Below are 13,727 nucleotides of genomic sequence, written 5' to 3'. Positions count from 1 at the left end.
CTACCAGTAAGAGGAGCCTATCTTACATTGGCAGAGGGACCCACTACCCCTAGAAGGGTTATTTTCCCAACCACCACCTTGAGCTCCTTCTAAATTAAGAGCCATTTTAGAAAGACATCAGAAAAAGAAAATCTGGAATGACCTAGACTAAGACTTTGGCTAACCCCCCTCATTTTACATTTGCCGAACTGTGCTTTTTTTAATTCAGACCCTGGGAGTGTTAAAATTATGTACCTGGATGGTAAACCCTGAACCCAAAGACCCAGGTGGGGAGTAGGTTGGATTTGGGGTCAGTTGAGTTTTGGTGGCCCTGTATATTCAGGGGACCATGGCCAAGCCTGATTAGCAGCCATTGGGGGGAAGTCGAGGGTGGCCATATGGATTGGGGGAGATCGTGAATTGCTTTAAGGTTGCAATTAGTGGTGCATCTGGGACTAGAAGTCTCTTGCTTCCTCTCAGTCCAGTTGTTTCTGCCATGTCCTGCTGCTAAAGCTCTACTCTGGCTAGTTCTTTCCCGCTAGGAAACCCACTAATGAAGCCTTGGCACTGTGCTAATAGGTGTTGCATGGGGCCAGTAGCACTGGATAGTAATTGGAAAAAATACCTGCAGAGAATGAATTGTTATGGGCAAGAAGGAAGAGTGCCAGAATTGTGATTTTTTTTTTTTTTTTTTACTTTGTATTTGTTGCCTAACAACTGCCAAGAGATCAGCGTTAAAGAAAACTTGGGAAATAAACCATCCATCGTGTCTCCATGCTAACACAACTGTTGTAATTTTTGCCACTCTCCTGTTTTTATCAAGTAGTCCATGTGCAGCACATACATAGATTTATGTAGCTGGAATCACAGTCTTCTGTTCCCTTGCGCTCTGTTTAGTGAATGTTTGTTGAAAGAATTTTCCATGGTTCTGTCTCATCATCATTCTCTTTTGTAACAGCCGAATAGTATTCTTACGTGCTGCTGGGCCCAGTGCTGTGTTCTGCGATTGGAATTTTGATTGTCTCCTTTTTGCCCGACCCAGTCCCGCCCTATTTCTCCACTAGATTCATTTACAGAGAATGTCACTGCGTGTCGAGCCTCCTGGAATCTTGTGTTGAATTGCTGTTTTCAGAGGAGTATTTCCGGGAAGGAAGGAGACTGTAAATCATTGATGAAGTTTTTATTTTATTTTTTTAAAACTTTTTGTTATCATTGTTATTTATATAACCCAAATAGAGACGTACAGAGCAAATAAAGGCACAGTTTAATGAGCTACTAGAAAGTAGACAGACACCCTGGTACCATCACGCACATCAGAAGCTGGAACCCTGCCAGCCAGCCGGCAGTCCACGGCTGTTGGCTCCTCCCAGCCCCATGCCCCACCCCAAGAGCAACACTTACCCTGACTTTATTGTAATCACTTCTTTACTGTCTTTCTAAGATTGCTCACCCAAGTGTGCATCCTTGGATACTGCAAGTTAGGCTTGGCTGTTTACAAATATCTTTTAAATCTCTTTCAATCTGTATGTGTCCTCTCCATCTCTTCTCTCCCCTATCTTCTGTTTGTTGAGGAAACTGGGTCATTCGTCCTGAGGAGTTTCTAGAATTTCCCACTGGCTGGATCTTGCCAGTTGTGGTTCTTTGTAGTTTAGAACATTCCTCTGCATTTCCTACAGTTGGATCTAGTGGTTTAACCACTCCCCAGGTAGATTTCTTTATTTTTTCCCTGTGGAAAGAGAGGTGTGGGGAGCAAGCTTATACCTTGGGTGGTAGGATGTTTCTCACCTGGTTATCTGTCTCCTGCTGCACTGTTAGTAGCTACTGGTGTCCAATACTTGGAGCCTGGCATTCATCAGAAGCTACAAAATTGTGCTGTCACAGTTTTGTCTTTCTTTCTTCATTTATTTGCTGGAATACTAAAGAAAAACTCTGGCTCTCTGCTGTTTTTAGTAGTTTATTTATAGAGATTCATGTACCATACATTCACCTATCTGAAACATAAGAATTTAGTGGGTTTTAGTATATTCATAGAGTTGCACATCTATGACCATGGTCAATTTTAGAACACTTCATTAACCAACCCCCCCAAATCCTGTTCATCTTTGCTGTCACCCCATACACCTGGCAGTCCTAAGCAGTTACGAATTATCAATCTAATTTCTGCCTCTAGACTTAATGTTCTGGACATCTCAAATAATATGTGGTCACTTGTAACTTATAACCAGGTTCTTTCACTTAGTATAATGTTTTCAGAGTCCATCAGTGTTGTAGCGTGTATCAGAACTTTATTCTTTTTATGGCCAAATAATATTTCATTGTATGGATATGCTGCATTTTGTTTATCCATTCATTAGTTGATAGACATTCAGGTTGCTTCCACTTTGGGGCTATTATGAATAATGCTGCTGTGAACATTTTTGTATCAGTTTCTGTGTGAGCATAATGTTTTCATTTTTCCTTGGATATTTACCTAGAAGTGGAATTGCTGGGTCAAATGGTAACTCTGCGTTTAACTGTTTAAGAAGTTGCCAGGCTTCTTTTCTAAATTAGCTACACAATTTGACATTCCCATCAGCAGTATAAGAGGGTTCCAATTTTTCCAACATTGGTTATGTCTTTTTTTTGTTATAGCCCTCCAAATGGGTGTGAAGTGTCTAATTGTGGTTGTGATTTGCACTTCCCTGATGACTGATGATGTTGAGCATCTTTTGATATGCCTGTTGGCTATTCATCTCTCTTAGGTGAACTATCTCTCTATCTCTCTATCTGTGTGTGTGCTCTGTCACTTGGTCAGGTCTGATTCTTTGAGACCCCCTTGTAGCCTACCAGACTCCTCTGTCCATGGGATTCTCCAGGCAAGAATACTGGAGTGGGTTGCCATTTCCTTCTCCAGGGGGTCTTCCCAATCCAGGGGCTGAACCCCCATCTCCAGCACTGCAGGCAGCTTCTTGACCACTGTGCCACCCGGGAAATCCTCATCTCTATATATCCTTGACCTGTGTTTAAATTTGTCTTTTTATTATTGAGTTGTAATAATTCTTTATGTGTTCTAGAGAAGTCCCTTATCAGAAGTATGCTTTGTAAAATTTTCTTCCACTCTGGGTTGTCTTTTTTACTTTCTTGATATCTTCATGTTCTTTGAAGCATAAAAGTTTTACATTTTGATGATGTCCAGTTTGTTTTTTCTTTTGTTGCTTGTGTCTTTGGTGTCTTACCTAAGAAACTTTTGCCTAATCCAAGGTCATGAAGATTTTCATGTATGTTTTATTCTGAGTTTTATAGTTTTTAACTCTTACATTTAGGTCTTCGATTCATTTTCAGTTAATTTTTGTATATGCTGTCATCTACTCTTTGGTTTGTCTTTTCTGGTGGCTCAGTGGAAAGGAATCTGCCTGTAATGCAGGAGATGAGGGTTTGATTCCTGGGTTGGGAAGAACCCCTGGAGAAGTAAATGGCAACCCACTCCAGTATTCTTGGCTGGGAAATCCCATGGAGAGGGGAGCCTGGCAGGCTGCAGTCCATGGAGTCGCAAAAGAGTGCAACGTGTCTTATCAACTAAACAATAGCAACTCTTTGGTTTCCTAGTGCTCCAGCTAAAGTCAGGATCAACGCTTGATTTTTTTTTTTCTATTTACTAACCATTTATCATAATAAGGTGTTGGTTCCCTAATCATCCTATAAAGTAGTAGTTTGGTGGGATTTTCTTGTCATCATGTATGCTTTAGATTTAATCATGAGTTTGTATTACAATAAAAAATAATTGCATTTAAACAAATTTGTGTACTCTGACACATATGTGTATGGTAAAGAGAGGAAAGTGATTTTGTTGTTTGGGTTTTTTTTTTTTAAATCTTGTTTCTTATCCACTGTCACCTCCTAAAATTTCATCTGCCCTTTATCTTCCAGAAACATGCCAAAGGCCAGGATTTGTTTGATCAGATTGTGTATCACTTAGACCTGGTGGAAACAGATTACTTTGGCCTCCAGTTCCTCGACTCTGCCCAGATTCCGGTAAGTATTCCTTTGATTCCTTACATGATGGACTGGGTAAATCACAGGTCCATGGTTACTAGAAATTGGTAGAGAAAGACAGGAGTGAAACTGCATTACTGTTGTGGTGAAGAGCCTTGGGATGGAGATGCTGGCGCCCACGTGAGGTGATGCACCCATGACGCCCCACCCCGGAGGTGTCCAGTATCTTGTTGCACGTGGGGATGTGCTAGGGAGACATTTCCAAGCACGAGGATGCAGTGTAGGCACATCTCTAGAGGAGGTAGAAAGAAATCTCATTATAAGAATTCTTCTGGGGCTGCTGTGTGTATTTTTAACTAGCAGAGGAGGCTGTGCCACCCTCTTCTCGTGGACTCTTGCCAGGTGTAGAGAGCAGGTGCTGCGAGCACAGCTGAATCGCAGCCAGGCTTAGTGGACTCTGGGGCCGGGTGGTCCGAGCAGGTCTTGGCATCGCTCGAGAACCATCTTGCAGGCTCCAGGAGGTTGTGTTTGGTCAGCAAAGACTTCCCTCGTTTTGCCTAAGACAGAGCTGTCCACAGTGGAGGTGCCTGAGTAAGTGAACTCAACACAGCTCAGAACCACTCTTTTGTTTATTTTTATTTCTTTATCTATTTTATAATTGACCTACAATCCTATGTTAGTTCCTGTTACACAAGATGGTAGTTCGATATTTCTGTACATTCGTAAATGATTCCACAATAAGCCTATTTACAACCTGTTGCCATACAAAAATATTATATAGTTACTGACTATATTCTCCTTGCTGTACATTTCAGACTCGTGACTCACTTATTTTGCAACTGCTGGATGTTTGTACCTCTTAATCACCTTCACCTATTTTTTTCTCCTTCCTCCCCTCCTGGCAACCACCTGTTTCTCCTCTGTATCTATAATTCTGTTTCTATTTTGTAATGTTTGTTCATTTGTTTCTTAGACTCCATGCATAAGTGATATCATACCATATTTGTCTTTCACTGTCTGATTGATTTCACTTAGCATAATACCCTCTAGATCCATTCACGTTGTCACAAATGGCAAGATGTCATTATTTTTTATGGCTGAGTAGTATTCTGATATGTATGTTTAGATACCACATCTTCTTGATCCATTCATCTATTGATGGGCACTTGGGTTGCTTGCGTATCTTAGTTACTATAAATAACAGTGCAATGAGCGTAAGAGCACCTGTATCTTTTCTCATTAGTGTTTTTGTTTTCTCTGGATAAATATACAGGAGCGGAAGTGCTCGATCATATAGTAGTTCTGTTTTTAATTTTTTGAGGATTCTCCATACTCTTTTCCATAGTGGCTGCATCAGTTTACATTCCCACCAGTAAACAGTGCACGAGGGGTCCCTATTCTCCACATCCTCACCAATACTTGTTCTTGTTGTGTTTTTGATAATAGCCCTTCTGACAGGTGTGAGGTGATGGGTCCCTCATGGTGGTTTAGATTTGCATTTTCCTGATAGTGATGTTGATCATCTTTTCATGTTTTTTGTTGGCGATCTGTGTGTCTTCTTTGGAAAAATGTCTATTCAGATCTTCTACCCATTTCTAAATAGGATCGTGTGGATATTTTTGATGTTGAGTTGTAGGAGATCTTGTATTTTGGACATTAATCCCTTATCAGATATGTCGCTTGCAAAGATCTTCTCCCATTCAGTAGGTGGTGTTTTTATTTTGCTGATAGTTATCTTTACGGTGTAAAAGCTTTTTAGTTTGGTATAGTTGCATTTATTTATTTTTTCTTTTGTTTCCCTTGCCTAAGGAGACATATTAAAAAAATACTACTAAGATTATTGTCAAAGAGCATACTGCCTATGTTTTCTTCTGGAAGTTTTATGATTTCAGGTCTGATATTTAAGTCTTTAGTCCATTTTGAATTTATTTTTGTATGTAGTATGAGAGAGAAGTTGTTTGATTCGTCTACCTATAGCTGTACAGATCTCCCAACACCATTTATTGAAGAGGCTGTCTTTGCTGCATTTTATATTCTTGCCTCCTTTGTTGTTGATTAATTGATCATATAAATGTAAGTTCATTTCTGGGCTCTCTGTTCCATTGAGCTATGTGTCTGTACTAGACTGTTTTGATTACTGTAGCTTTGTAGTATAGTTTGAAATCAAGGAATGTCATACTGTCAGCTTTATTCTTTTAAAAAGCAAGAAAGACTTCAGAGTTTCCATTCCCAGTAGAATCTGGCTTTGGGTTTCAAAGAGAATTTATTCAGCAATCTAAAAATATTTACTGAGTGCTTGTTCTGCACTAGGCCCTGTTCTAAGCAGTGGATAATGCCGTGTATGTATGTAATACCTGCGTAATATGACAGATGGTAATAAGGGTTAAGAAAAATAAAGCAGAGTGAGGAGATAGAGGAAGGGGCAGTGCTATTTTAGACAGAGTATGAAAGGGTGAGTTCTCTGCTAGGAGATATTTGAACTGAGCCCTGGAGCTCCTCCAGTGTAGCTAAGCCTTTCTACCTGAAAGACACTTTTTAATTACTTCCTGGGGCTATGCATGATGGTTGCAAGGAGATACTCAGAGTCGATGCCTGGAAATTGGGTCTACCTGAGATGGATGTTGTGGTGCTCAGTCTGCGGTGATGGAGTGCAGCCAGGGCTTAAGTGTGCCTGGGTTGCAGTGCCTGCTGGGCAGATGTGTCCCCCTGCACCCACTGGATGCCCCCTCTACACCACCAACTTCCTCCCCACCTTCAGGACCTCCTGTCTGCCTGCAGCCCACTCCCTTACCTCCTTGACTGTTGCCATGAGCATCCTGCTGCCTCCTTGGGTTCGTGGTCCTGATTCCTTCCCGTGAGCTGGAGACACTCCCTTTGGCCCCCGTGACTCAGGGAAGGGCACACCCACCACCCCTGTCCCCCCACTGTGTACTTCTGCTTCCTTCAGGTTGGACCGCTCAGTGCTGCACCCTCTGACCTCAGCACTCTCTTCCCATCCTTCAAGGCCTCAAGTGCCCATTTTCCTCCTCCCCAGGCAAACTCAGAACTCAAGTTGTTGAAATTCTAAATATTCCAGACCCGGTTTCCTCTCACTGAAGTTTCGTTTGAGCAAACCTCACCCAAGTGCACCTTGGGTCCTGTCACTGTCCATTCACTCCAAGATCCAGGATTCTGTTGTTTCTTATCCTGTGGCCAGGATAAGATCCAGGATTCTGTTGTTTCTTACCCTCCTTCCAGTTCCTCTGCATGTGGCCTTGGCCCTCAACGACCCCCTCCTGCCCTGGTCTTCCTCCCCGCCCGGTCAAGTCTCAGGCATGTCCTTTGTGTCCCCATCTGCCCTTTGATTCTCCTGCCCCCGTGACTGTCCCCTGGCCCCCCTTCAACACGCATGCAGGCGCATCTGCTTCCTCTGCTGCTTCTCCAGGACTGCCAGGCATTGCTGGAGAGCCATGGGCTGTGCCTTCTGGTCCAAGCACAGATCACAGGTTCAGCGAAATCCAAGCCCAGAGCTGTTCCTGGAGCCTCATGAACCCCCAGTGGGCCCTGAAGTGCCCCAGGGCTCCCCTTCTGAGTCTGCACCACAGACCTCTAGTCCCGTCTCCATGGAGCCTGTTCTCACGGGTGGCCTCACCTCCGGCTGAGAAGACCGAGGTCATGTAGCCCGAATGCCTTGAGTTTTCTCCCCTGCCCCTCAGAGTGTCCTTTTCTCTCTGTCCATTCTTTTTACTGCTTTCTCTTAAGGGACTCTGCCTGTTTCTCCAGCGTTTATACACCTGCATCCGAGTTCCACTTCCAGTTGCTTCCTCAGTGCCGAATTTAGAGTCCCCAGCATCTGACACTTGTCTGTCCTCTTCCCAGAGCTGCTTTTCCTGTTGTCCTTTTGTATATGGTATTTTTGGCTTCAGATTGTCTGTGGCCCAGGACTGAGTTCAGGCCCGAACCTTGCTCCTGGTCTGATGAGCTTTAGATAAGCCACCTTCTCTCCCTTGGCCTCGGTCTCCTCATCTGTAAAATGGGTTTGTTGGACCAAGAGCCCTTCTGGTTTTAATGTCCCGTGATTCTGAGACTAAAGGGGAGGCAGAGTACTGTCCCTCACATCTCCTCTAGTCAGAAGGGAGAAGACACCCATCTTTCTGCCTTGAGAGCCAAGTACTTGCTGCCCCGGTGCCGTGTCCTTAACCCCAGGTGACCACTCTCTGAAAACCACGGAGGTGACTCCATTATGAAAGTCTTTGCTGTGAGCCTCTGCTCACTTGGCTGCTAGGCTTTCCCGCCTGCTGGTGATCAGGCCCCGTGCGGCAGGAGGGATGTTCACAGTGGGATCCAGGCATCCTTCCCAGGTCATACACCTGCAGGAACCCAGACTCTGAAGATGCTAAAGCCTTTCCAGCCTGCAGCTCTGTGAACATGGCGTGCTTCTCTGCCCCGCAAGAGCAGGTGCAGGGCCATTATCTGCCTGACTCTGAGGATCTGAGCCATGTGGAGCAGCGGGAGCTCCCAGCCCCCTTCTTCTCGTCAGTCTGCCTTCCAGTTGGGGCTCATTGCAGGCTAGGCTCTGGTGATGTTGTGTTGTTTAGTCACTTTGCTTATGCTGGTACAACTCCTGGAATGCCCTTTCTCATTCCGTTTAAGAGACTTCCCTGGTGGCTCAGACGGTAAAGCATCTGTCTACAATGCAGGAGACCTGGGTTTGATCCCTGGGTGGGGAAAATCTCCTGGAGAAGGAAATGCCAAACCACCCCAGTATTCTTGCCTGGAAAATCCCATAGACGGAGGAGCCTGGTAGGCTACAGTCCATGGGGTTGCAGAGTCGGACACGACTGAGCGACTTCACTTTCACTTTCACTTCATCCCGTTTAACTTCTGGCCATCCTTCAAGACCAACTCTGATGACAGCCCTTCATGCAGCTTGCCCTGAACTCCCAAAGTGTTTTTCCTCCTCTGTGTAAACCTGAGTTTATTTTGCCCTCCCTGGCAGTTTGCTTGTTTGGCCTCAAGATCATTATTTGTGTATGTGAGTAAATCTTTCAGATTAGATCCTAAGACTTAGGATCTTCTCCTCTTGACTCGGTGACTCGTGGTAACAAGGCATACAACCTAGAACTTTAGTCTTTAGCCCCAGAAGGGACCTTAGGAGCCACTGGTCAAATTTCTCCCATCTTCTGGGTGGGGAAACCCAAGCTCTTAGGCCTTGGCAAGTCATTGAGTGAGTCGCACAGCTCATGCACGAACCCAGGTTTTTATAATTTCAGGTTTAGGCACTCTTTTCAGTACACAGTACTCTGGAGCCCCAGTTTTCTTAGCACCAAGGTGGATGCAGTAACATCCATTTCGCAGGGAAACTGAGGGACCCTGTGAGTTAAGGGAGGAGAAAGGGCTTTGTGACCCATCATGGTTGTGGGTCTCTTCTTCCAGGTGGGCAGGCTCGTAAGTCATCAGGTCCCCAGAGGTGATGCACTGAGCTTGACTGGAGCCTGAAGACTGCCTTGCCTGTAGGAGAGACCTTAGCAATTTAGATGCGACCTTTTGGAAAGGTTCACTGAGCCACTGATTTTTTTCCTGGGGTCTAGGACGAAGCAGTTGGTGTCAGGTGTAATAGATGGGGGCCAGGAAGGGAATGGTCCACTTGGCCAGTGGCTTACTGCGCCGTGGCAGAGGCTCCTGCCAAGAATGACATCCCCACCCAGCCCCTGATATGCATATCAGAGGGCTGGCAGTGGCAGGGCTCTTGGCACAACTCTCTGCGTCCCCAGCTCCCTGCAAAGAGCCAAGCCTGGTTTCCATAGAGTGCTGCCCAGCCCTGAAGCAAGGTCAAAGTCTATTGGCATTGCCTATTTTTAGCAGTTGAGGCTGGGGCCTCCTCTTTCCTTTTTCTGTATTAAAGCAGGAACGCCACCCAGGAATTCATCTGTAGCTCTCTCCGGGCACATCTCAAAGCAAGGGCACGGGTTCTATTTTTACTTATCAAAGCTGTCTTCTGAGAACCCGAGGTCTGGCCTGCACCCACCCAGCTTTCTCCTGGCTGGTCTGGTAGGTGCTGTTTACTGGGTCCCCACTCTGACCAAACCGAAGGCTTTATAGCACTCGTGTTTCATTATTCATCATTGATCCGTGAGGCAGACCCATTTCGCAGATGATGAAGCCGCAGCTTACTCGGAACCTCACAAAGGTTAAAGTAGGGGATAGAGCCAAGGTCAGAACCTGGTCTATCAGTGCAGTGGGCAGCACTTTTCCACTGGCTTATACTGATTTCATGACACGTGGTAGTGTCAACCCCCCCACCTCTGGACACCCCCCACCCCGCAACACACACACACAAAGAAAGCCATGCAGCGCACTGTGACTTGGAGCTTTCTCAGTGGCCACCTCTGAGGTCCACGGGTAGCCTGGGCAATGTCCCTGCCAGCCACAGTCTGATGGGGGAGACAGACAAGTGGCCGCTTGGGATACTGTGGCTCAGTCCACTCACCACTGGCGAGGTGATCAGACTCTCAGAGGGGGAGGGCGAACATGGGGAGGGCTGCAGTCACAGAGGACGCGATGACTTGGCCAGGCAGAGGAGTGGCAGGGATGTGGGGCAGGGGTCACCACTGCCCCGCCAAGCGGGAGCCTCCATCCCATCTTGGGGGCGGGTGTTCTACCGGGTAGGGGTAGCCATCCTGGTCCCTTCCCAAGCCCACCCCAGCGTGAAAAGAGAGCATCTTATGGGGATCCGTTTGGCTGCAAGGAATCCAGAAAAGGTGATTTAGGCCTTTGTCTCAAGACCTGTGAGAGGTTTTCTCTCCGGTCTCTGCAGCATGGAATCGGGTAGATGGGTAATCAGGGCCCCACGGCTGCCCGGGGAGGTGGACGCACAGTCATGGTGACTGCTGGAAGGACATGCAGAGGGACTATTGCGGCTTCACTCTGATGGGTGCCTGGAATGTCACCCTGTTTGCGGACAAACCCTTCCTTGCATATGAATGGTTCATTAGTTTCCAGAGACAGGGAGTTGATTCTCTAGCCAGTGTCAGCAGACAGCTCAGTGCACTGACGAGGAAGCTAAGGGTGAGGGCACAGCCACGCCCCAGGCGAGTGGCAGGGCTGGGACTTGAATTCTGCTTTTCGGCCTCTTTCTCAAAGACATGTCAGACAGCTCCAGAAATGCCCCAGGCCTCCCAGCAGCCTGCTTCTGAATGTTGGCAGAGCACGGGTTTTCATGCCCACATGCAAATATCAGCAGTGAGTGGGAAACAGCTGATCAAGGGAAGTCTCTGTTTGTTGTATAGTCACTAAGTCATGTTTGCAACCCGTGGACTGGAGCCCATCAGGCTCCTCTGTCCATGGGATTTTCCAGGCAAGGATACTGGTTGCCATTTCCTTCTCCAGGGGATGCTCCTGATTCAGGGGTCGAACCCACACCTCCTACATCTCCTGCATTGTGAGTGGATTCTTTACCACTGAGCCACCTGAGAAGGGAAAGGAAGGGGTCTCTGCAATTGAGTTAAATGAACCCCCAAGGAAGTCTGGAGTGGCCAGTGTGCACATCAGGTTAATAGGACTTCCTTCTGAATGAGTATGAGACGGGAGCCCTCCTGTAGGCAGAAAAGGAGTGTCAGACCGGGGTGTGTGTGGAGGCCCAGAGCATCGTGCTGACACTTGCTGAGTTAGAATCCTGCCTCACTAGTGCTCTGGCAGAGTACCCCTTGCCCTTGCCATAGCCACCTTTCTCTATGCTGAGGCCTGAGAAGGCAATGGATGATACATAATATAATGCATATTTTTTCCAACACCACCAATAGATGAATGCTTCAGGTAGATAGTGTCAGGTATCCCACAGGTTAAGGACTCAGTCATTCAAGACTCCCCACTTCCCTGCACCAGCCACCCCCCACCCGACCCCCAAACACACACTTCAGATACTAATCCCAAGTCCAAGTTATCACCTGTGCTTCTAACCTACTGGCTATAGGTGAGTGGGAGGTTCCCAGACCCCCTCCTTGGGTATGATCAATTTTGCCAGAGCCAACGCAGAACTCAGAAGAGCATTTAACTTACTAGGTTACCAGTTTATCATAAAAGGATGTAACTCAGGAATAGCCAGATGAGACAGATTCACAGAGCAAGGTATGGGGGGTGGGAAGGTGTGGAGCTTCTCTGACCCTCTGAACACATCACTCTTCCCAAATCTCCATATGTTCACCAACCCTGAAGACCTCTGAACCTTGTCTTTTTGGGTTTTTACGGAGGCTTCATCACACAGACACTATTGATTAGATCATCGCCCATTGGTAATTGATTCAACCTCCAGCCCCTCTCCCTTTCCTGGAGATGGGGGGATGGGACTGAAAGTTCCTGCTCTCATGTGTTTGGTTCCCCGAGCAACCAGCCCCATCCCTAGGTGCTTTCCCAAAGAACCTCATTCACATAAACTCAGGTGTCATGGAAAGGGGTTTGTTATGAATATTAAGACACTTTTATTGCTGTTACCACTTAGGAAATTACAAGAGTTTTAGGGGCTCAGTGCCAGAAACTGATGAAGACCAAATATACATTTCTTATTATGAATCACAATATCACACACAATAAGCTCCAAAAGTGTTCGTTCTCTTCTTTCTCTTTATATCCTTTGGATGTGATTATCTCATATTCCTTCCAGCTCTAATTTAAATGCAAACTAGACACTTTTTACAAGCCAAGAAAATCTAGAGGTACTAGAAAGCCAGTTATGAGTTCCATCACTCAAATGTGCTGGCCCAGGGGTTGTTCCAGCAGAGTTTTTAGACCCTTGTCAAGCCCTGAGCCTCTCCTGTGATTTAAGTGCTCGTGTGTAGGTTTTAGACAATTAAATTCTACAGCCAGTCTCATGTATGTCATAATTCTAGAACTGATGTACAGTCAGAACAGATGGGCTTTGCCAGATCATCTCACATCTCAATTTATGGAAAGGATTTTGCCAGATGGACTTGGATGAGAAATTCAGATCAGAAACTACCTAATACCCATTAGAGTGTCTGAGTTAAATATCTTGCCCTTTGAACTCAGAAACGCACCTGTTTCTTTCCAGTGACTGGTTTACTGGTCTGATAAGAGAGCTGGAGCCATTTGTCTTGGTCTCTGCTGACAGGCGGCCTGGCTATATTTAGCCAGATGCAGGTGAATATCTGAGATAGGTCCTGCTGCTGCTAAATTGGGCTTCAAGCCAAGTACAGGATATGATTTGCTAAATGCCACACTGGGCCTGAGTACCCGGGGTCTTTAAGTCCCGGGGTGGTCTTGTGGGATTAAATACGGATGATCAGGGTCCGGTCAGGCCCTGCAGCTAAGAAGGAAGTTGGGTTAGTTTGAACTGGTAGGACACAGGAGAGGTTTTATTATCTCGTTTTAACATTGTGACTGGCTTTCTTATCGCCTCTGATGCAGATGAGCCAACCTGATCAGAACACCGCAGGGTCAAGGAGCTTTTTAAATGGAGCTGTTTCTGACTTTTTTCCCAGCTTTGTGAGCCCTAAACCTCCATCCTGGTAGGTCCTGCTCGGGGCAGGGCTCTGTGGCTGTGACTTGGTGAGAAGGATGGAGGCCAGTGCACGAGGATGAGGGGAACTTCTTTAGCAGTGTGGCCAGAGGGAAGGGCTTTTGCTGTCCAGGAGGAGCATCCAGCCATGATCTGCCTGTCAGTTAACACCGGGCCGTGGCCATCTGGCTCGTAAACCCTGAAATTGCTGAAGATTTTACAGACCTCAGACAGCAGTCTTCAGAAGGGGTCGTGGATGTTGCAGGATCCCCAGGGTCATTAT

General features: G+C 46.2%; 1 protein-coding gene across 10 annotated transcripts in view; it reads left to right on the top strand.

Annotated features, from left to right (window-relative positions):
- EPB41L4B (erythrocyte membrane protein band 4.1 like 4B) overlaps window positions 1–13,727 on the top strand; it is a 140,813-nt gene that overhangs the window by 32,379 nt on the left and 94,707 nt on the right. For all 10 annotated transcript variants that reach the window (XM_065946957.1, XM_065946956.1, XM_065946960.1 and 7 more), the window contains exon 2: window positions 3,886–3,990. In XM_065946957.1, coding sequence (XP_065803029.1) covers window positions 3,886–3,990 — 105 coding nt within the window. The remainder of the gene's footprint in view (window positions 1–3,885; window positions 3,991–13,727) is intronic.

Source organism: Muntiacus reevesi, chromosome 10 (genome assembly GCF_963930625.1).
Source record: "Muntiacus reevesi chromosome 10, mMunRee1.1, whole genome shotgun sequence".
NCBI lineage: Eukaryota > Metazoa > Chordata > Mammalia > Artiodactyla > Cervidae > Muntiacus > Muntiacus reevesi.
The sequence above is the reverse complement of the archived record's forward strand: the minus strand, read 5'-3'. Positions and strand labels throughout refer to the sequence as shown.